Source organism: Sinohyriopsis cumingii, chromosome 5 (genome assembly GCF_028554795.1).
Source record: "Sinohyriopsis cumingii isolate HCF-2022 chromosome 5, ASM2855479v2, whole genome shotgun sequence".
Classification (NCBI taxonomy): Eukaryota; Metazoa; Mollusca; class Bivalvia; order Unionida; family Unionidae; genus Sinohyriopsis; species Sinohyriopsis cumingii.
The window spans coordinates 68,942,820-68,968,386 of record NC_142965.1 but is presented as its reverse complement, the minus strand read 5'-3'; the positions used below and the strand labels follow the sequence as shown (position 1 = coordinate 68,968,386).

At 36.8% G+C, this 25,567-nt stretch overlaps 1 protein-coding gene across 1 annotated transcript in view; it reads left to right on the top strand.

Annotated features, from left to right (window-relative positions):
- The first annotated feature begins 10,535 nt into the window (after window positions 1–10,535).
- Window positions 10,536–25,567, top strand: part of LOC149799377 (uncharacterized) — a 15,233-nt gene continuing 201 nt past the window's right edge. Inside the window, exons 1-2 of the mRNA XM_089958710.1 lie at window positions 10,536–10,672; window positions 24,481–25,567. The exon at window positions 24,481–25,567 is cut by the window's right edge and continues 201 nt beyond it. Coding sequence (XP_089814836.1) covers window positions 10,624–10,672; window positions 24,481–25,070 — 639 coding nt within the window. The 5' untranslated portion in view covers window positions 10,536–10,623 and the 3' untranslated portion in view covers window positions 25,071–25,567. The remainder of the gene's footprint in view (window positions 10,673–24,480) is intronic.

Genomic DNA, 25,567 nt, shown 5'->3' with positions numbered 1-25,567 from the left:
AATTCCTCGACAGAGCATGCCAATTAATCGACGATATCACCACAGCACATCAATTAGTCGAGCTCATGTGGATACCGTCGCACATTGGAATTTCTGGCAACGAAACAGCAGACAAAGTTGCAAAAACCAAACTAGGAGATCAAAACTCTATCAAGCTTAACTATAGCTCTACAGAAGCAATAAGCTTCGCACAAACATATATAGACCAAACATGGCAAGATTTTTGGAACTCCTCCACAAAAGGTAAAAAGCACCATGAAACCCCCCAAAAAACGTAGATAGGAACATACAGCTACCTAAGGGTACCTATTTAGAACAGAAAACCATAAACAGGATAATAACTGGAAAAACTAAACTAGCAAGCAGTTTTGGAAGGTTTATAAGACCCAAACCAGCAACCATTAACTTCTTTAACTGCCAAACCACCGAAGACCTACACCACGTATTCAATATATGCCCAAAATATCAACCCGCTCGGAAAATATTTATCAAAAACCAAAAAGAGATTGGATCACCACACACATACCCAGAGTTACTTATGGACTCTAATAAAAATAAACAATCAGCATATAAAAATATAAATCAATTCATAGACTGAGCAGGACTTAGGAACAAAATATAATTACTATCCCCACAAAACCAAAAGACCCAGTAACTAGCTAAATAAATTTAGAAGCCACCACATAAAAAACCATAACATATCATTCAATTTTATAAAAGTATTAATAAATAATTCACTTACGAAGCACCTATAAAAAACTAAGGAAACCTCAAAATCGGATGTCCTAGATGTCCTTAACGAACCGAGTAATCAGCTAGGATTCCGGTCCTAGATGTCCTTAACGAACCGTGTAATCGGCTAGGACTCCGGTCTCTTGCTAAATAAAGTATAAATAACATTCAATCTCTAAAAATATCAATTAATAAATAACTTAAAGAGGTAATATCTAAAAACTTATAAATAACATGACGTAGGAAACACACCCTAAACACCTCGACTAGTAATCCCAAAATAACCTTGAAAATCTCTCTTCGTACATGATATCTACTAAGAACCTCTATAAACAGCATAGAACATCCCCCCTACTTTTAGAACATTTTGATGAAGAAAAAAAAATCTCGAAAAAAAAAAAAAAAAAACCACCAGGCAAATGCAACAAGAAACCAGCGATGTAAAAGCAAGCATGACCGTTCCCGAGCTCTCCTTCCCACTAATGACAGCCAACCATTCAACTGTAGGGACCTTTATGGACCCACAGTTTGAGGCCAAACTATCAGGGTTCCTTGAATCCATCAAAGCCTGGGGGAGGTGGCACCATCCCCTTCCCCAGGAACAACTAGCAGGCTGCGGTGCAGTCAGAAAAGAGTGGCACATGCACAATTGTGCCAACGCTACTATAATTAAACTCAACAACAAAAAAAAAATTGCTTCTCATTAAAAGCTAATTTAGTGGTATACATCGGCTCCCAGGATTGGGAACTATGATAGAAAGTCTTAGTAACAGACTCTTTTAATTTTGTCCTTATTTATGTTTACAATATTATCGTATGATTTTCCTCTCTGAATATCATCCAAATTGTCTATTGACATAATTGTCTATTGACATAATACAATTCTCTTACGTACTGTAAAAATATATTGCATTATATTTAGACAAGAGCTCTTCAAATTAGTTGATTCTCTTTTGAAAATGCATCGTTGTTTGATTAGAAAAGAGACCTATTTGCCTATCAACCAACTTATCTATCTACATGCATACACATATTTCGCTTACATACAGATTTGCTTCCAAAGTCAACTAGATTTACAAGCATACATATGTACAGGTAGAAATACATAAATAGGCAGACAGAAAAATATATAGACATACGATTGAATATATTTGTCTCGTTCGTCCCGCAAATGTAGATGCGTAGACAGATTGACATATTGTACTGTTTACACACACACACACACACACACACACACACACACACACACATACATACATACATACATATATATATATATATATATATATATATATATATATATATATATATATATATATATATATATATATATATATAAAGAGAGAGAGAGAGAGAGAGAGAGAGAGAGAGAGAGAGAGAGAGAGAGAATAGTTTGGAGCCCTGACTTACGGTTGTTATACAACACACTGAGATTACTCAGCCTGGATGTTCCGTGATATCAAATCAGATTTTTTTTCCTCATCTTACGTAATAAGTCTCATGAAATTTGATAAAATGAAAGACATGCATACCTCCGATATAAATCATCTAGGGCGTTGCTGCGTTACATATTCAAGAATAAAAACAATAGATTAGGTGAAAGTAGTCGGTCTCCTTTCTCAACGAAACAACACTAAGGATGTGACGAAAGAGATACATATAATCAGTATTTAATGTAGGTATTATTAGTCCAAATATATTGATCAATCAAGGGTATGATTGTTAAAGGTGTACTCTTTTTATATCACAAACATACATTTGCATGCATAATAAATATTTAACTCGATGAGTTTATTCGTATAGGCGTGGCGTAAGCTTCCTTTACACAGGGGTTCATATGCTATACCCAGTAAAGGCCCAGTTATAAATGTCTTGAGTGTTAGATACTCTCTCTCTCTCTCTCTCTCTCTCTTAGATATCAGTATTTCAAGTATAAATTATAATTGTTATTTCTACCTATAGCATGTGTATAATTTTTGTTTTTGTCCATGGTTGTAGATTGTAAAGGTTGTTCGTAAAGAACATTTTACATAGGTAACCTTTGTTAATCAATGTAGATTATACTTATAGGTATTCAATGAACATTTGTAAATAACATATTTACCGGTACTTGGATTTAAGTTCTTGACAACGGTTTGTCTCCTTGGAAATGATATGGGCTACCTCGTTTTTGTCAAAGTGTTTGTTAAAGTTTAAGTAAAGAGACCTCGTTACTAATTTAATGGCAATTTTTTCCTACTGTATAAGGTTATGAAGTAAACAATATTATTCATTCCTACTTGAAATGCAGTTTCTAGAATCATTGGTAGCTGTGTTCAGATATATTTTGACAGGAATCATTATTTAAAAATTATTAATTGGTATTACAAAGTGCTAATTGACATTTTGGACTAAATCACTGTTTTTGGATTCTTGGAAATTCATTCAAGGATATTCTGGAGGATATCATTGTGACTGTTGGCATATCAGCTCATTCAAGGCTATTGTCACAATAGAACATTCAAGACTGGAAGTCATTCTGAACACAACTTGAATTCTTTCGGAACATTCCATTCTTTTTGACTTGTGATAGAACTTTTGGGATTTATGGGAATTGATTCCGGACATTGTAAGTTCATTCTAATTTTCGGAATATATTCATGAGAAACAAATTATTTGCTGAATTTACCGACTAAACATGTTTTTCTTCTTTCTGTTACTTAGTTCAAGACCGTAGAATTATAACAAATTACACATGCATGAACAGAAAGAAAATATCAAGTTTAACATACCAATTTAACATCTATCATAAGCAACTGATGTACACTTGCCATTATTAATTACTGAATTCATTTTGAAACAAATAAGAAAATATCAAATTAAACATACCAATTTAACATCTATCATAAGCAACTGATGTACACTAACCATTATTAATTACTGAATTCATTTTGAAACAAATAAGATAAAGCTTTTAACAAGTTAGAACATATGTGGTATGACAAGAACTTAAATAAAACATAGGTTTTGGACCAGTAAGTTGCTCCTTTTTCTTATATTCCATTTACTGAATAGAAACTCTAGTCCTATGCAAATTTCAGGGCAATTTTCACAGACTGAGAGTTATCAAATACATTCAGGAGAAACATCCATATGATAAACAGAACCCAACTAATGCATCACACCCAAGCAAACCTAACATCTTCATTTTGCTTTTTTTATAATTTAATGGTGTTTTTCTTTTGTAATGTTTGGCTTGTATATGTCTTGCACATGTTATCTAAATTTGTAAAGCGTTTAGAGCTTCTAAAGATTAGACACAGCACTACCGGTATGTCCACATCATTATTATTATTATTATTATTATTATTAAGAGAAAGACCTCTCCGATGACCTTGGTGGTTAGAGCGTCCGCCCAAATTCGGGAGGTCGCGGACGAATCCCAGACTTATACAAAACTGTATTTGCAGCTGCCTCGCTTGGCGCTCAACATTATGAGGTGGGTATTATGACTGGTCGGTTTGGTGTCAGGATAATGTGACTGGGTGGGACATGATGCTACATTTTTGTGGCATGATGCCCCTGTGCTAGTCATCACAATGAACTGCCACAATGCAGACATCATAGTGCTATGACTGAAACATTGTTAAAGCTACGTTAATAACACACACACACACACACACACACACACACACACACATTATTAAGAATATTTCAAAATGGCGATCATTTACACCGATGTGTTTTATAGCACCCAACCGATAAGACCGATGGCGTTCAGATGCGAGCCCCGGTGACGTCAGTAAAAATACTGAGTGCAGTTCAAGGGGTTATTGTTTATATCCGATATATGATTCTAGCATGCCACAGAAAATTCCGATTACGTTCCGACTGAAGTAATTTTTGCTCTGTTGATAAATAGCAAAACCAAACCAAAAAAAAAAGGAAATTGATTAACAGAAAAACAAACAAAGAATAACGAAAGATAGTAATTAGCCAGGGGATGGGGAAAAAAAACTATTGCTCACTGTTTAGTGTTGATGGGTTATCTGATCTTAATGGCGATTCTACTGTGGATCAGGGTACCGAACCTATGTCCAAACTCCTGATGGGACCAACGAAGGGTTGAGACCAGAGGCACGCCCATCCCATATAGCTCAACTTTCCAAGACTACATGTCGGCATCATTGAACTTATAGCGTGTACAGCGCACACACGATATGATGACAGAGCATAGACAGAGCCTATACTTGCACAGATGGGTGGTAGGTTCATTGATTTTCACTAGAAATTGTCTTCTTTTCATTTTATTTATCGTATTACAAGGTGGATGCTAATACGCTTTAGCCTTCTGGCTGCTAAGTGGATATACTGGGCGGTGACATCATCAATATTTTTAGTGAACATGTTTGCAGTTTTGGGTATCAATTAGAAAATCACCTGTCTTTAAATTGGCCTCTTCCTACAAAGCAAATATTTTGCCATCAGAAGAGGGATTCCGAATCAGGTTAATGTGGACGAAATGGTACGTACTCATTTATTCTTTTACAGTTGGAGGGAAATTTCTATTCTGTAAACATGGAAAGTAACAACCCCAACAGGGTTGAGAGTAAAGAAACAGTTCTGTCCACAAAACCACTTTTCCTGCCATGGGATAATCCAGAAAACATTATTTCAGCAGAAACATCACAAAAATGGAATACTTCATTTAAAGTGTTGCAATTCCAATCATAGTTTTGTCCGTAACCACTTGAAATATAACGAGTCTTCTTGTTGTTTATAGGTCCTAAATCAAGACGACGACCATCCTTTGCCTCGTTGCCCTAGCTCTGGTCTTTTATTGGGACTACATTTGTACAGAAATCAGAGCGTATCTTCATACCATTTGACTACAGAATAGGGTATTAGTTTGGAACTGTATCGTTCGATACAATTTACTGCATGAAATTTGCTGTCAAGTTGTTTTACGTTTATTATCACATTGGAGATACATTGAGCTGTAACGTTTCTTCTAAAAGTCAAGACTTGGGACACAAATCGAATAATGATAAGTACTTTGATCGACATTACAGTAGCAACTTATGTCTTTAACGCACCCATGGCTATTCGAGGTAAATTACCTGCAAGATATAAGAACAGGGACAAACATGACCGTATTGGTATTTTCGGACTTTAATATCGAAAACAGACATTTCCTCGACAGTGTGTACTTTGCGTGGATATTACCTGTTTTATTTCGGTATTTAACGATGGCAATCTTACCAGCGTCGGATATAGCAATATATGTCGGCTAAAGAAGCAACTCTGGGGATAAAGATCACTCTCAGTGAGTCACGTCTTGCATGAGAATGAAACGAGAATAAGTGTTTTAGAGGTGAAGATTTTCTACCTCGTCATTGTCGTATGTATGGCGTATTTCATCATTCTTCTGCCAGGAACAATTCATATTATCGCCATGCGCATTGCCCCAAATTACAAATACTATGGAAAATAACCTGGCATTGAGCGATGTTGTGACATTCTTTGAATTGTTAAACTCGGCTGTAAATTTTATCATTTATGTCCCGTTAAGTAAACGGTTTTCTGAGGCATTAAAAGATCTATTCTGTACATGTTGGAAAGTAAAAAAGTAAACAAAATTAGCATGTTATTTTTAAAAGCAAAATGAGATAATCCGACTACTTCTATTGTGAGGCTATTGTGAGGCGGATATATATGGAGCAAACTGAGGTAAATCTGGCGATGCAGTGACCATAAACAATGAATGGCCTTTTGGCGCCTTGCTTGTGGTCATGCGATATCTTTGTTTAGGCCCTCAGTTATGCAAACGCAAGAGAATGGATTAACGAACCTCTATAGATATAACTTTTGTACATTTTGGAATTCTCGACATGGATGGAATCAATCAAATTAGAGATATCCAAACATGGACAAGACTTTGCGACGTTCTGGCCAGTAATATAGATCTCTTTGGTCATTGATTGATCGTGAAGGCGACCGTCTTGTGGTCTTGTGATGTAATTATTCGGACCAGTTGTATCCGAAGATCATTCCCGGTTCGACACGAGTAAGAAAGCGAGCACGGGGTGGGTGGGGCACACTATTTAATAGAGGAATATGGAAGAATGCGTAATAGATATTCTATTTGTACATAACAACGAACAGAAAATATGCTACACCATACAACTTATCTTTGGGTGGTATCAACTTTCACGTTATGTAAGCAAGCGCCATGAGGCTATCTTGGTTCTCTTGTTATCACATCCCACCAAATTAGTTATAACATCAAACGATGAAAGAATGGGTGTAAGGTGTATTATCGTTTTCTCATCATTAAATTATTTATTCTACAAAATCTTCGATTCGTCCATTTTGTGTACATTTGATAATGTACCATCCGCTGATTTACTTTTTGGAAACGGCAAGGCTGTTATTTGAGCCATACGAATGAAAGCGGGTCATTCTGCCTTTCATCAGTGCAGGAGCTTCCAGTAAATATAAAGCTAAACTGATGGAATACGATATCCTACGGTGGGGAAAGTCGGAAATGACTCCAGCTGTTATTGCAGGTTAAATAAATACGTGATTATGACATTTGTTCCACGTTGTTTACGCTGGCAGGTTGGGCTGACGAACGGGGTCCAATTTGATATAGACTTTCATCCTTTTAACGTCGATACTCGCTTTGTAGCAAGAAAATAATAGGGCCCAAAGGGAATTGCAGTGATGAGCTGGCACCCTTCGCCATACCATCCTAAAATACACTGCCTGATCCTTTCACATGACACAGTAACCATCTTTGTTCATCTGCGGCAGAATCCAAAAGATAAATCCCAGCCACAAGAAAGGTTCCCTCAATAAATCTCAGCCACAAGAAAGGTTCCCTCAAAGTTCTCTTAAATTTACACATCCACTGCATTTCATTTTAATAGGATATTATCGGCATTAGAAAATTTGTAAACTTTTATTGTAGGTATCCGCCCTGGCTGTGGCTAGTAATGTGAAAGAAAGAGCAGACCAGCAATTAAGCTCTAGGTCACAAAAAGAATTAGAGAGTAATTTGTTTTAGCAAATACATTAACTAGCTATTTAATCTTTAAATATGTGAATCGAAGTGTTGATTGGTTTCATGATGTATATTCATCAGTCATATTTGTTGTTGGTTTGTCGATTTAATTACTATTAGTCTTGACGTCTATCTGTTGTAGAATTATTACAAGTGGTCAGTCAACATCTACCATATACGTATATACATCAGGATTTTACCCCAATTAATGAATCTGACGACTTTAAGAAATTATTTTCATAACCTCATGCTGTCCATTTTCATCCCCATAATCTACATAAAAAATAAACCATCTCCACCAACTGCGTCGTTTAGTATAACTACTGAATCTGAAATATATTGTTGAAATTTTAATGTTTTCTTCTGCTTGAGTACCTTGTTCTCCTAAAATTAAATATTGAAACATTTCCACTGTGTTTTTCTATATCAAGGTCTCTAATAATTGCCACCTAAATTATATATGACCTAATAATTTCATTTAATCGCTATATTCTTCTGGCTAACAGTCTGCTGCTAACTCGTGGAAAGAAAACTAGTTTATCCTATTTCTTCGCCTGATATTGTTAACTGGTTATATTGATCATGACTATGTTGTTTCCACCATCCTCTATTGCGTCGGTCTGATTCAGATATATCCTGTCTTCGTATACCATCTTCTGTCATGCCCCTAAATTTTATAATAGATTCTAGGTCCATTAGCAACATCTCAGTTCTTCACTTTTAGATATGTCTAGGATATTAAAATTACGTTATATTATTGTTGTTTGTCTTTGTTGTTGCTTTGTAGGATTAAATGCTGGATCATATCGTAATGGTACTGATCAATCAGAATGCAGTTTCATTATATGGAAATAAACTTTGTCGGACTTTGTATGAATTTGTCTGACTTTTTCCAACTTTGCATCACTTTGTCTGACTTTGTGGTGTTTAGTAGGACCGCTTAACTCTCAATGGAGGGAATGAAGAAGAAGAGAATAGTACAGAAGGGATTCGCAAGGAAGGAGTACAAGGAATAGCACAGGAAGGGTGTAGGAGAAGAAGAATAGTACAAGGAGAGGCATAGAAAGAGAGCAGGAGGGAAAAGAAGGGAGACTAGATTAAGAACGAATACAGATGAGTACAAGCGGCTACTCATTGAAAGGAGACTCTCTCACATTAGTACGTTAATTCTCAAGTGACGGAATAAACAGAAACATTTGTTACCATGTCAATTAATGTATTAATTTATGAGTGGAGTGCAAGTGTACGATTTCTATCCAGAAATTGCTTGAATGGTTTTATTTATTGTTAATATTGATTAAATTGTTATATATTTTACCTTGAGTTGTTTATGTATTTAAGCTGTCGGCGTTGCTGCCTGGAGGCTTTTGAGTCATTCAAAATTTAAATGCCCACCTTTCTGTCGTATTAGTTCATATACTGTCGAGGGGTTGTGACATTATCAAATATGTTTAATGGTATGCATATAAAATTAGTGAGTTTGAAAATAAAAAAATTCCTACTCGGTATTTTGGTAAATAGAATTAAACGTTGGCGATTTTCGGGGTAAAAAAAATAGTACAATTTTAGTCGAAAAATAATTTTAAACACCGCTTTAGGTAATTTTTCTAAAACAATCGAAATAAGAATCAAATGAAAAATTGGGTCCAAAATTAGACAAGTGACATTGTAACAAAGTATTCCTTACCTCTGTTGCATATTCTGTTTTACAGGTTAGTACCAAATGTTATTTAAATTATTAATTGTTTTAAATGTTCGGTAGTAAAAGTTCAAAGAGCTTGTGTTTTAAGTGTAAAGCATATGTACCGAATTTGAATAAAGATTACTTAATTTGACTCGACCCGAGTTGCGAGTACATTTCACAACAAACAACATCACTTGTACGCTGTGGGTACCACTGTTAGCCCCGCTGTCAGTGTTGTTATATTACAATTACGCAGTGCAGTACTTGATTGCGATAAATCAACTTTTGTTGTCACAGCTGTAAGTAGAAAAGAGAAAAAGAAATAGATAAGTTTGGCTAATCAGATGTATGAATTAAAATTCAATGAACCTAATATCTACTGCACGAAATATATTTACTGATATGAGAGAGAGAAAGAGAGAGAGAGAGAGAGAGAGAGAGAATTGTTTTCAAATTGGACAAAACCGTCAACGAGTTCTGGTCGACATAACGTCAATGTGGTTATATCATTGTGGATAGATTCGTATAGATAATTAAATACATGACAAAAAATAGTACTGTTAGCAGTAGTGGCAGTAGTAGTGACAGAAGAATCAACAGTGGTTGCATTGGTAACAGCAGTAGAATTACTATTACATGAATTTATTGTTAGCAGTATCCAAAGCACGGGAAATGGTACAAGTTGTATCGGCATTATTATATACTTTTGAAGTGATTGCTAAAAAAGAACAACAAAAGTAAAAACTATAACAACAACCACAATAATAATGATAATAATAATAGTAATAACAATAGTAGTAGTAGTAGTAGTAGTAGTAGCTGTAATTATTGTTCTTGGAATTCTTCCTTCTTACTTACTTACTTACTTACTAACTTACTTACTTACTTACTTACTTACTTAATTAATTAATTAATTAAGCAATAGCCAATAATCTCCAAAGTCCACCGAGCATTTTAGTATTTCTAAGCGGCAGCAGTACATACTGAAATGTTCCTCAACATGTTTGGGATACACCTCTTGACAAGTATAAATGATGGCATTTTACAATTGTTTGGTAGATCTGAGTCATATATCTTACATACATGGAGACAAGGCATTTATAATTGATCACATGTCTCACGATGTATGTGACAGTTGTTTTATACTGCAGTCAACATAGCCATGCATGCGGTAGTGCTTTGTTTTGCCTCTCTGTTGGCACTAGTAATTGGTACGTATATTTACTATAAATAGTTCAGTTTTGTCCTTTTCTATTACAATTTTATATTGGCTATATTTTATCCTCTTTCTTGTAAATGTCTTTGAAACTATTAATGTTACTTTACGTATTCACGGTGAAGCCTGCCTAGGTCGGTCTGTACGTATGTCTGTTTGTCTCTTTCCAAAGTTTCCTGCCATTTGTTACTTAATAGAACAATATTTCCAAATGGATTAAGAAAGGAGTGGAGGGTGGGGGAATACGACCAGTTATACACTCATGAACAGTTTCTCATTTTAACTATTCTTGAAAACGTACTTGAGCAAAATGTCACGAGACGTTCATCCATACTGCTCAACTTCACAACACAATTCTTGCTATTTTAAAGAATGATTTATTATATATTTAAAACGTATAATAAATGGTGCTAGCTCGTACTCTTTCCACCTCGCTGTTTTTTTAAACTTCTATTTCTTCTTTATTAAATAGCTTAATAGTTTTATTTATCTCTCTGTTGATTTATTGATTTATATTTTGCATCCATGATAACGAAACGCATATTTGTATTGCCATCATTTTGGGCAACTGTAACAGTTATAAATTGACTCGAGGTACAAACTAAACCCTGAAGAGATACGTGTTGCTGTTGTAATATCTTGAACGTATCTGCGTATTGCATACCACTATTGCATTTCTGTGCTATGATGGTACATGTAAAATCTCAGACAAATACGAAACGAACTGTTAATTGATACTGCTAATTTGAAAATTCTGCAGCTGAGGCTTTTGGCGGGCATCATATTCATGGAATTGCCAATACTGTAATTATATGTTACTGCATTTGTATGGGAAAATATGAACGATTTTTTTCGAGTGGAAATACTGCACGACCTTGGGAGTGCAGTATATCCATCCGACAAAACGAGTTCATATTTTCCCATACAAATGCAGTAACCATTTTATTATATGCTAATTTTTTAAATTCTACCTAATGCTTAATTATATTAACAAAATACACTACACGAAACAAAGTAACCTAATGTATGCCGCATTCCAAACTAAATACACAAGCGCATATTCATCATTACACAACAACATTATCAATGCGCACATAACTACGCCCAGATAAATTTGAACTTAGTCGCGCGCTCGACATAACTTTCGAAAGAAAATGGCGTGTCTAGTTAAAATTGAAATCTGGAGTCATATTGTGAATGATTGTGTATTGCAACAACTTTTGCAGCTGATCTGGAATGAATAGATTTTGGTATTTGTTTTCGATTCTACGAAATTTCGTGACTATGGACTCGATTTGTATGTGACAATTCCACATGAAATACATGGGATTGAAGAAGCTAGGGAGAAGCGTGTTGACATCTGCAGATGTGTTTCTGTTTCTGTCATTGAATGTTTGAAATCATAATGTGGGAAAAATAAGAAGTCTTTCAATTGCAATTAACAAAAAGACGCTATGGAATTTAATGCTTATTTCATTTTGAGTGCAGTAAGGAGGATGTAATTGCACTTATCATCGAAATGACATTACAATTTCAAAATGTGTAATCAAGATTGAGAACCTATGACATGGCTCATGTAATTCGGATTTGCAGAACTAAGAAAGTACATTTTGAGGAAATTCAGGATGTAAAACCGTAAGTATATTTTTTTTTTTGCCATTCTTATCACCAGCTAAAGAAGACAGTATATGACTTGTCACTTGTATGTTATTTGTAAGGACCCTTTCTTGCGTCTGTTGTATACTGTAGCTAGCCTAAATCCGAAACATTGTATCAACGCTGAATGTGCCAAATCATCTGGTATGTGGCAGTCCACGAAACATCTGTTTTAGTTCATTCAGAAACAAATTTAAACAACCACAACGTAAAGCGCCTCTTACGGGAGTGTACATGATTTGTTTACAAATCAAAAGTTCTGGCGTCTGCGTCCATTGTTTGTTTACAACAGAAAGTAGTTCCTTTATGCACGTGAATGCTATATGTGTATTGGCGCGCGGGTTCAGTATCTAGTAATATTGCACGATGCTGACAATGTAAAGTTAACGGGGAAAAAATGAGCATATAATAACATAGTCTTAAGTGCTCTGATAAGTTTTCTGGTGTACTGAAAAAGCCCAGTGATATTTCAGCAAACATGTTTATGTCCATGGTTCTTTGGAAAACAAGTTTTGAATGTTACTATTCTTGGTCTTAAAATATGTAGTAGAAAGAATAAAAACCAACAAATCACAACTGCAAATCGACATGTTTAGTTGTAATGTTAAAGACAGCGTTGGTGATATTAGTGAATTAATCTGGCCACCAGCACGGAGAAACATTTCTTGTTTACTGAATGAGAAGTATTCATTAGTTGTAAAAAAGATGGAAACATGAAATTGTTATTATGATTCTAATGGGAAGAAGTCTATAAAGCAACCACTTGACATCTTTGAGACAGTGAGTAATTTGTAGGTAACTATACTGCTCTTTAAATCATTTTTAGAGGGAAATTTTGATTCTTAAAATATGGATTTAGAAGTCGATTCTGTTGACGCTAATATGCATCGTACGAGATGATTCCAATGCGCGCGAGATGATATGATATTTAGTTAAGATAGACTTGTTAACTTTATGAACTGGCCTAAACAAATAATACCTGACAAGTACTAAAACGTGCTTTAAATCTCATCGCGGAAAATATCTCTAACAAAATTTAACAATAAAAAACTTCGATGTCACTTTTGTTAATAACAAGAAGGCAGAATTGAACAGTATTTATGAATTACATGTGTCATATAATATTTAAAGTGTTACAATGACGAATTCTAAGTGATGTAGATCAAACGAGTGTCATGCTTGCAACATGAATGCAAGATCCTTACTCTAGCAGCAAGTGAAGAAATATTTTGATCAGATTTTGGAAGCAGTGGATGTAAAAATAACGTCCTTCTAGAATGGGAGCAGTATTTCGTCAAGCTTGACATTCCTCACAACCAACTAAAAAGTTACAAAAAGAAATTGTTTTCGGATGCTTTGAGGAATAAAGTGTTGGAATGTCAAGATTGGGAGGAGTATTTCTCACCCATGCGACAGAGAAATCTAGTTGTTTTGCTAACCTTATTTTTCTTATCTCAGTCTAGTCATCTCAGACCAGTCGTCTCAGTCAAAGTGTCCACGCGCTCAGAACTACTTTTGAAAAAAGAAACCCTTGTTGTCTTCTGCTGTGCCTGACGTAGTTGTACTAAAATCAAACAAAAACAACAACAGCAACAAATATATAACAAAAACATAGTAACTTAAGGTAAATCCATCTTTGAGAACACACCATGCAAAAACATTTCGAGAGAGACAAAGACACAAACGCATGCGATGTCGAGCTTTTTTGGTATTATGCTAGTTCGTTCCACAAAGCATGATCAATTTTATCCTATATACAGGGCTAGCTCAGTACATTTTCAGGTCAGCGTCATTAATGTAGCTAAAGCTACCTAACTAGTTTTAAATACTTCGTGTGAAATAAGTTATATACTGTTAGCTAGATTTAATGACGCTGACCTGGAAAATGACTGCTACAGATAGGATAAAATTCTCAATGCTGTGTGAAATGAACTATGACAGAAAACGCTGATCCATGCAATAGACTATAGACCTTTACACTTCATAGCCTCCCAACTCTCTTAACAAGTACGGAAAATTTAGTAACAGCCAGAAAAGTGTTATATAAAACATGCTTTATTTCTAATTTTGTAAAGCATCTCCAATGTGCCCCGGCTGAATAAAAAGTATACCTACAATATTTAATGACAAATAATACACTTACCAGCCAGAAGGAATAATTTATCCTTCAGCACATTAATCCATAAGAAAATTTCACTGTAGCACTTGCCATATTTCCAGGACAGAAAAATAAATGTTCAAAGATTCTGTGAACTTGAAAGTTTAGGACATGGTTATCCGCTAGAGTCCATTTTTGGAGGGTCTATTATACACGAGGGTAATTTTACAATTAATTTTAAGGACAACACAAGTATGTCACAAACAGTTTCACCTACTCCAAAGAAAGGAATAGTTATATACGATATTGACACAGATCTCTAATTACCCATGAATAATAAAGCAAGATGTTACTCTTCGTTACAGCTTGTACTAAGTATATCTACAGCAGAGCTGAGTAGCCAATATCCTTTTATTATTTACAATATAACTTTTAAAAATTGGAACTAATGAAAAAAACAGTTTCTTGTAATAAATATTAATTATTTATTGTCAATTTCATATAACATCCATATATTAAATGTGATAATACCTCGTTACTATGCGACGTTTTATGTTATTTTTTTTCTTTATTTTTTTTTTTTTGCTCACGCGTATAAACTGTGTACTTCGGACTTAAAGGTCACACGACAGCCCTCATTAACATATTTATATTCATGCGAAGCATGCAAACATTGGACGAGAACACTAGTGAAGAATTCTTTTTACTTTAAAGGAAAAATTGGGTGAGAAAAACAATCTACGTTGGGGTTTGGACAGAGAAAAGGAAATCCCAGTCGCGGGGTTACGTTATATGTCTCCCCATCCGGGCAAGCCTCGTGGGGAGACAAATAATATAACCCTTTGATTGGGATTTCCTTGTCTCTGTCCAAACCCCAACATAGATTCTATATATCCTGATACTAGTGCTTAACATGATACAGTTTGTGGTGAAGGAATGATATATAATTGAAGTAGACAGAGACTAGTATGGTCTATATCATTTGGTCTTGTATAGATTCACTGTGTTAGCCTACCTTTCGATAAGAGAGAACTTTAGTTCTCAGTAACATAAGTGTATTGATTTAGCTCATTGTCCATTGAAAAACTATTTAAAACATCAAGGAAAATACTTTAATACAATTTACAACTTATTTGAATGAAAGAACCAGTAAAATATTAGAAAATGAATTTAATCTTCGTTATTCTCTCAATGTGTTGAATATTGTTGAACATTGTTGAACAAGTACAGAGAGAAAATTGTTATGGATGTAAAGTGAATCATCCATCTTAAGTTCGCCACGAATGTATCATGATACATATTTCTCTCATACATGCTATGGACGATAAAAAAAATTCTTGAAGAATGGGAGGAGGCTACTGCTAAGTTGGATATACTACCAAATCAAACATCTGCATATAAACAGACACTTTTTTGATCAATGGAGACGAAATGAATTTGAAACTGAAACATGGGAAGAGAAAATATTTGACATGGTTTTAAAGATGATTTATTTGGGGGAAAAAGACTCAAATAGTTATACTATCCACACCGAATAGTTGTGGGAAAAAGACATTTTGTTTTTAAAATAAAACTGTTTAATTAAAATTGACTATTTAAGACTTTTTCAACAGTATCCATTCTTCATGGATCATCATCCATACTGCTATAATCTTAACTACATTTGTACATATGCGTTTGTCATTTATTTTTATGATTACCATTATTGTTGTGTTCAGATTTTTAAGAAAAATATCTCTCCAGTTCGCTATGCAATATTCTAAAAATTAGCACAATTGTACGTTCATTTTTTTATACTTTCAATCGCTTTCTCCTCATACATACATACAAACACACAGACACACACATACACATCCATCCATCCATCCATCCGTACGTACATACATACATACATACATACATACATACATACATACATACGTACATACATACATATTGGTAGCTACATGAAACAGAGGAATGTTTGTCAAATTTATATGCATGATACTTTTCTTTTATTTTTTAAACTGTAAAAGAACTGTATTTTTAGAAAATAAAGAAAAAATGATACAAAGTGAGTTGATATATTTTCAAACATTATTCTATTAGCATCTCACGAAGACAATGGATAAAAGCAAAAGGATGAAACCCGTGAGAATTATTACTTTAATATCTCCAATCCAGATGCATTGGCAGGTCCTCAGAAACTCAACAAAATCTTGCATAAAAAGTATCCAGACCAATTCGGTTTATACTTTATTAGGAAATGCTTCAATAATCAAGACTCATGTTCTCTACAAAAACAAGTACGGCATAAATTCGAAACTTCCAATGTACGAGTCTCCTCCACTGATAAACGGTTTAATGCAGATCTCATATGAGTGGTAAATCTGTCGAAAGAAAATGATGAAATCCGATATTTACTATTTGTGATCTATATTTTTTCCAGATGTATGTGGTTAAAATCATTAAAATAAATCTGCTAAGTCTGTTCTCAATACCATGAAAGAGATTTTTCAGAATCAATAACCAATTAGACTACGCTCGGACAAAAGTTGCGAGTTTGCTAACCAATGTGTCAATACATATATGACAAACAATGGGATGTACTTTTTATGACGCAAAATGTAGCAAAAGCTAATTATGACGAAAGAGAGCAAGGAGCAATTATAACAGCTATGTATAGAATGATGAAGCACAATCAGTTATCGTCATATCGATGATTTAGACAAATTAGTTAAAACGCATAACGCATCACCTCATCGCAGTCCCGATTATATTGCCCCTACGTATGTTAACAAGAGAAACCAAGCTGATGTAATGTGTACGGAAGCCTAATAAACCTTACAAATTTAAGGTAGACTATCTTGTGAGAAGAACATATATCAAACATCCATTTCGTCGTTCAAATCAGCAGCAAGAGGTAAGAGGTGTTTAAAATTGCTAATCGACTCTTAAAACAAGTTATTCTCATTTATAAAATTAAATATCTCAAAAACAAAGATATAAAAGGATTATTCTATAATTCAGAACTCCAAAAACGTTGAAAAAGACGAAAATAGCCTGTTTTAAAGAAAAAATATAAAAAATATAAAAGACAACGAAGCGGAAAACTTCAATGTTTTGTTCAATCCGTTCATCTCTCAATCCATCAAAATGGCCGCCTACTTCGTTGGTCGTTTAGCTGGCATGACCCATGTTTTACCTCACTCCGACAGAAACAGAAAGATCGGAATGCGTGTTTGACCTCATTTTACAATCGCGGAGCCCTTCGGCGGCAATTCAGTACTACTCACGTGAAACTTACAGAATGTGAATTAAATCCCAAATAATTTTAAATATCCCATCTCAAGTCCAGCAAGAATAGGATGTTCTGAATGAATCCCAATAGTCTTGAATGTCTGGATGTACGAAAATTATTTAACCCAGAAAGTCTTTGAATGAATTCTAAATAATCCGAAAGTAGTGTTTTAGTCCAAATATTCAATGAGCACTTTGTAATGCCAACAAATATTTTAAGTAAATAATTCCTTTCAAATTATATCTGAGCACAACTTCAAACTCTGATCATAGATTACAAAATACTGATATGAACCATGAATGAACAATGTTTACAGATCCTATTTGTATACAAACCCCACATTACCTGTGACACAATAGATTTCCTTCGGAAACAAGCCTTCTAAGTCGTAAGCAAGTTTTCAGGTCATCAACTAAAATATGTCAACATCTCGTTTACTTCTTACAATCGCGATAAAACCAGGTAGGCATTCGTTTCACAACTCTGAATCATGGAAAAAATATTAAGCATACAATATAGACAAACATAACAAATTTGAATTATAACGTAATGAAATCTTCAAACAAAGTAAGAAGAGAATATCATCAACATGTCTGACTGTTTGTCACAGTATCTAACTTGTTTGTCACAGTATCTAACTTGTTTGTCACAGTATCTAACTTGTTTGGTGTAAGATTTTATACAAATTAAATGATATATCATTTGCAGTTGTTTTGACATACTGAATTTTATAAGACATTAAAACCGATGATATGTATTTAAATGACATTTTGATGTCTCATCAACGTGATCAGTTGATGTATTTAATACACTGTCTATACCACAAAAGAAACAAGTGCAGGTTTCTTATTTAACATGAACACAAGCCTTTTTCATCCAGTTAGGTAGAAGTATGCATATAATTCAACTGAGGTGTTTTGTTTATATATATGTAAAAATTAATTACTCTATTCTATCAGACATTTATCGTACACTTTCGCTGACTTTTGGTCCATATTCTGTGTGAAGAATATGTTTTATCACCGTTTCCATTTATCCTCTGTTAATTATGTTAATGAATTTTGTTCCATAAAATATATACTTGTATTCAGATTGCTTTTTTGGTTTGAAAGGGTTGTCATAAGTCATTTTGTCAGGTTTAGCTTTGCTTTTATAGAAACAAGTTATCATATGTTTCCAATGATGATTTCATTAAATACGCTTTGAAAAGTGATACAAATTTTAATTGTTGCTCATTTTCCATTATTGATAAATCTGTTTAAATTTGTATATTAATATGTCCCATTTCTTTTCAAGTTGTAACACGAATTACTAGAGCTTGGAGTTTCCTTTTTAATTTGCTTTGGGATAGGTTGATCAATTATAGATGTAATCGCCACTGATTTATTTCAAAAACAATATTTTCAATAATTTTGTCACTACTGATTTGTTTAGATATGTGTTTAATTAACAGCAAAACAAAAATAACAAATTGGTTTTGTATGTGAGTAAAGATAAAATGTATATTTGTTATCAATGCACCGATAAGCAACAGGAACACGGTGAATAAATTTACTTATATTTTACTTAAATCATTTATAGCAATTAAGGTTCAGAATTTAGTTTTGTACGTGACGTTCAGGTGTTAACTCTAAACATTGTACTTCTATTAATAGGTGTTTACTATAAGCATGCAGCAGTTCTTATCTGATGTTCCCGTTCATGCGGTCACTACAAACACTTGTTCGTTGTGAACTGTTTTACACCTTAAGATGTCTGTTGTAAACAGATATATACTACAAACAGGGGTTCCAAGGGTTGTCATCACCGGGGGCGGATGTGGGAGATAAGCACCCACTTCCATTGGAAATCTCCCAATGGCTGACAACCAAATACAGCTCCAGGCCTTCACGAGTGGTGGAACCTGTTTTAAACTGACTGGAGAAGGGATGACAGGCGAGTTTCCGGCGCCTCAAAACCAAATGCTTCGGGCAGATGGGGCTCGTTAACCTTGAGTGGTCGCCCATCTAGGAGAAGGTAAACTCCTATTTCAAACCTTCGCTGCCTTGCGACTATACCCTGTCATGGGGAAGGCTAAAGGAGTAAACTCTAACAGAAAATCCGGAGACGGAATCCCTAAAGGCGACTTGGCATTGATTTCAGTGTCACCTCGGCAACTCCTGCGAAGCAGCTGGTGCCATGACGTATCGGCTTGTCCTTTCCCTTGGATCCATCAGCTGCGTGGAGAGGGGGGATCAGCTGCATGGGCAACAGTTGATTCTCCATATCACCCTGCCCAGGCTTGCGCCCTGGAGAGGACACTCCAGCTTCGCTACACAGCGTCGACACAACACGGGAATCAGCAGTTTACCAGTTATAAATCACCGCTCGATTGGCGTAGAGCCAGACGCCAGGGGTTGTTTCTGACAGTGGGAGAGACCAACAGGTTTCACTGGACAGCTACCGTCAGCCTCAAAGTGGGCAGCCCCCAGCCAATAAGGTGCCGTCCCGCCACAGTGTTGGTGTTGGATTCGCTGTCAGGAACACTGCTGGGGATGATAGAACCCTGCCAACAAGGAAATGGAAGACTGCTATCCCTCAGCCTCCACACCACAAACGGGCCTGTCAACCTGATCAGCGTTTACGCTCCCACACTAAGATCCTCCATAGATACCAAGGACGAGTTTTACGATGAGTTAAACTCGCTTGTCGACAAAATTCCCAAGGAAGAGAACTTGATTTTGCTGGGCGACTTCAATGTTAGGGTGGGTGCCGACCATGGCTCTTGGCCGTCCTGTCTTGGCAAGTTTGGTTTTGGGAAGATGAATGAGAATGGGCAGCGCCTTCTAGAGATGTGCTTGTACCACGACTTCAGCATCACCAATTCATTCTTTCAGACAAAGCCACAGCACAAAGTGTCTTGGAGGTATCCCCGGTCTAAACACTGGCACCATCTGGACTTGATCATTACAAGACGGTCAGCCATGAAGGGTGTGCTTCTTACCCGTACCTTCCACAGTGCTGACTGCAACACCGACCACTCGCTGGTGTGCTGCAAAATGAAGCTTCAGCAGAAGAAGATCCACTGCTCTAGGCAAGAGGGTAAACCACGCATTGATGTGAGCAAAACATCATATCCAGACAAGGCGGAGGAATTCACCTATGCTCTTTCCAAGACGTTTGATTCAGAACTCCCCAACGGCAGTGCCAAAGAAAGATGGGATCACATCAGAGAGACTGTGTACAGCATAGCCACACGGATCTTTGGTAAGAAGCAATCAAATCAAAGAACAATGACTGGTTTGAGGCTAACTCTGTCACACTCATGCCAGCCATAGAAAAGCGTCGCAGTGCTCACCTGCAATACAAGCGATCCCCCTGCCAGAAGACACTACAGGCATACAGGTCTACCGGAAGCAAAGTGCATAGATTAGCACAGCCGTTTGCCAGTGAATACTGGCTTCAGCTCTGTCAGAGCATCCAGTCAGCAGCAGATATTGGAAACATCAGAGGCTTGTACGATGGCATAAAGTAAGCAATGGGTCCCACTGAAGTCTGCCACAGGCGATACCATCCCAACAATGGCAAGCATATGGAGCGTTGGGTGGAATACTACTCCGAACTGTACTCCAAAAAGAACCACGTGACCAACGATGACCTCAACGCCATTGAAAACCTCCCTCTCATGGCTGAACTGGACGAGAAACCCACTGTGGACAAACTAAAGAAGGCCTTAGAGAAACTGTCCCTAGGTAAAGCCCCAGGGAAGGATGGCATCACAGCAGAACTCATCAAGTACGGATGTAGCGTGCTGCTCACACACCTGCACGACCTCCTCTGCCAGTGCTGGGACGATGGTGCAGTGCCTCAGGACATGAGAGACGCTAACACCATAACCCTGTACAAGAACAAGGGCGACAGAAGCGACTGCAACAACTAAAGGGGCATATCACTTCTCAGCATCGTGGGTAAACTTTTCGCACGTGTCATCCTGAACAGACTGCAGACGCTTGCTGACAGAGTTTACCCAGAGTCGCAGTGCGGGTTCCGCGCAGAGAGGTCCACAATCGACATGATCTTATCTGTCAGGCAACTGCAGGAAAAATGCAGAGAACAACACAGACCCCTCTTCCTGGCCTTTATAGACCTCACCAAGGCATTCGATCTCGTCAGCAGAGACGGACTCTTCACAATCCTGGCGAAAATTGGTTGCCTCCAAAGCTGCTAAGCATGATCCAGTCCTTCCACGATGACTTGAAAGGCACAGTGCAGTACGATGGTTCAACATCCGACCCCTTTGACATCCGCAGTGTTGTTAAACAGGGCTGCGTCCTTGCCACCACGCTATTCGGCATCTTCTTCGCAGTCCTGCTCAAGCACGCCTTTGGGACGTCCACAGAAGGGTTTACCTGCACACGCGATCAGACGTCAGTCTGTTCAACCTGGCACGACTGAAGGCAAAGAGCAAAGTGCGTGAAGTAACCATCAGGGACATGCTCTTCGCAGACGATGCTGCTCTAGCCACCCACACAGAAGCTGAGCTTCAGCGCCTGATGGCCCGCTTTGCTAAAGCATGCGATGATTATGGGTTAACCATAAGCCTAACACTAAGATCACCGTGTACCGTGCCTGCGTGCTAAGCGCTCTCATGTACGCCAGTGAAACCTGGACTCTGTACGCCTCACAAGAGAAAAGACTGAACGCCTTTTACATGCAACGCCTCTGACGCATACTCGGGATCACCTGGAGCGATCGAGTAACAAACAACGAGGTGCCAAGATTCCTAGCATGGTCACACTCCTCCGCCAACGTCGCATCAGCTGGCTGGGCCATGTACGTTGGATGGATGACGGACGGATCCCCAAAGACATTCTTTATTCGGAACTCGCCTCTGGCAAAAGGTCGATCAGACGGCTACATTTCCGCTTTAAGGATGTCTGCAAGCACGACATGAAAGCCCTTGATATCGATGTCAACACCTGGGAAGATGCTCTGATCGCTGGTCTGAAAACCGGAGAGGACAAGCTACGCTTGCTAGCTGATGAAAGACGATCGCAGAGGAAGAAGAAGCAGCTCCAACCAACACCAGACGCAACCTTCAAGTGCAGCAAGTGCAGCAGGGACTGCCACTTCCGCATTGGACTACATAGTCACAGCAGACGCTGCACAACCACCAACCGGGACATCTCTCATGGGCGCAGTTTCATCGTGTCTCAAGACTAAAGGATGCCAACACTACCAACAGGTGTAGGTTGTGCATTTGTGCAGGCATGGCTCAAGGCCAACTTGACACCTGAAAATAAAACAGCTACGTTTAGTTGATACTTTGTATTAATAAGAACCCAAAGCGTTTTGTTGTCATGCAAAGAGCTGAGTATTTACACACACCATATTCTGTACAGATTTAGTGAGTTAAAGAATTGAATATCAGTGACATTTCTTTTCTCTATTGCTCTATTGCAAACATAAAATATATTAACAACTAAAATAATAATTAGGTTTTTCCGCTGTCACACCAAACCTCCACCTTTCCCGGTCCCATGATCTGTTTATATTTATTAACAACCCCCTACAAGTTAAATTACTTGGCAATGTTGTGCAATTCCCGTAAGGCTTAATATCAAAATCGTAAATTGTTTTCATTTTGCCTCATGTCCTAAATCTTGGGAAAGCCCATATGATCTTTATGTGTGTGTGTGTGTGTGTGTGTGTGTGATAGATAGATAGATAGAGAGAGAGAGAGAGAGAGAGAGAGAGAGAGAGAGGTGTGACATCCCCGTTCCTTCTTGTTTTCGGTTATCGTTATGTAGGAGATGATCGACCAGTGTTATTGCCAGGATGGAGTACATAATAAAATAAAATATGAAATTAATCGACGGAATAAAAGAGATATGAGCAGAGATATAGAATAGAAAAACAAGAACCCACGTATGTAAAATAAAACAAAAAACAATTTAATCAATAACATAATCAAAATGAAATTGAACATTATATTTGAATGATTCACTTTCTCTTAGAAATAGTTTCACAATTTATGCGAAATTCAATCAGGCGTTCTGTTACAACGATAAAACAAATTTCATCATATAATCGAATAACTAGTCAATTTCAAATTGCGGACATGTCAGCATAACTTGGTTGCTTCTGGTCTATGTTCAAATCACTGTTGGTTATAGGTCGGCGTTGCCGTATTTCTTTCTCTGTTGTAGACTGCGCTCGTTTCCACTGTACAGTACAGGTATGCAGATGAATCTCTTACTTTTGTGTCCGCTGAAGTGTTCTTACCAAATCAAAATACTTAATGTGCCTAAATGTATATAGTTCGCAGAATACTATGCTTTGTTTCAATAACGCAACAGTATGCAATATATATTTTTGTTATATTTGTGTGTTTGTAACTGATGTTATGGTTGAGTTGTCGACAGTGATCAAGGGATCATTACAGCCTGACTTGCTACACTGTACTCTCTCTCTTTATATATATATATATATATATATATATATATATATATATATATATATATATATATATATATATATATATATTAGATAGGTAGATAGATAGTTATGGACAGATAGAGAAACAGACAGAGACAGTGAGGGAAAGAGATAGAAAGAAAAAGTGGGGGTTGAACAGGCAGACAAAGACAGATAAAGAAAGCAATTAAAGATCCAATACCTTTTATTTTTGTACGAAAGAGAAAAGAATAATGAAGAAACCAAAGTGTTTTCATTCTCGATCAATCTGCTGATAATATATTTTTACCTCTTATTTGCTTCCTCCTTTTAGCACAAGGCTCTGTCATTGGCAATGATGTCAGCAAAACCTTGGACGTTAAAAGAGGAGGTGTTGTATGGGGTGTAGAAGACAAGTTAGGCACTGCGGAAAGAAGCACAAGTGGTGACGCAAGCGCCACCTTGGATGGCAATGGCAGTTCCGGTAGCGTTCTATGGAGCAGCGGAGGTAAATCTGGTGATGTTAAGTGGAGGGAAATCGGGGATGGAAGCGCAACTTGGACTGTTCTGTCGAAGCCTGGAAAAGAGAATGGGTCAGTGGAAAAAAAGAAGTCAAGCAAAGTCGACTCAAGCGGTTTGAAAACAGGAGACAAATCTGGTAATGTTTCATGGGGAGGAGAAAGTCACTCTGGTAGCGCCAAATGGCAGGGCGATGGGTCTGGTAGCGTCACGTGGGGAGGTAAAGGATCCGGAAGTGGCAAGTGGAGTAAGAATGGAGGATTTGTCCAGTGGAATGGTGGTTTAGTTCGGTGGGGACAGGACGGAGCCGGCGAGGGTTGGTGGGGCACACGTAGGAGAGGTGGTAATGAAAATCAAGGATTCGCTAAGTGGGGAAGTGATGGCGCTGGTTTCGCTAGATGGTAAAGGAAAGATCGTGGTATGACGAAATCGAGTAGTTGAAACCAAACTGAAGTCTAAAGAAACAGTCCATAACATGGTACGCCACGTTTCAATAATTTCCAGATGAAATAACTCTTTTGGTTATTAGAGTAAATTTAATTGTAAACGTTTGACAAACTATGTTTTCAACTTCAACATAATGTTGTTTTCATTGTGGAATTCAGAGGCTATGTCAAACATCAAAGAACGAGTTGGCAAAACATAGATTCAACCAGAGCCATCATGATACATTTTATGTCTTTTACATGTAATTAGTTTAACTATTTAGCTACTTTTTGTCAGCAATGCTTATACTATCATTGTATTCATAAAGTTGCAATGTATAGCAAGTATAACACTTATTGCATAATACACACAAGAGAGTGAGACATTATAATCTGAACAACCACCAAGTAGATACATTATATATCAAATAATAAATAAATAGATTTTTTATTTACGTTTTTGAGCATCATTCGGGA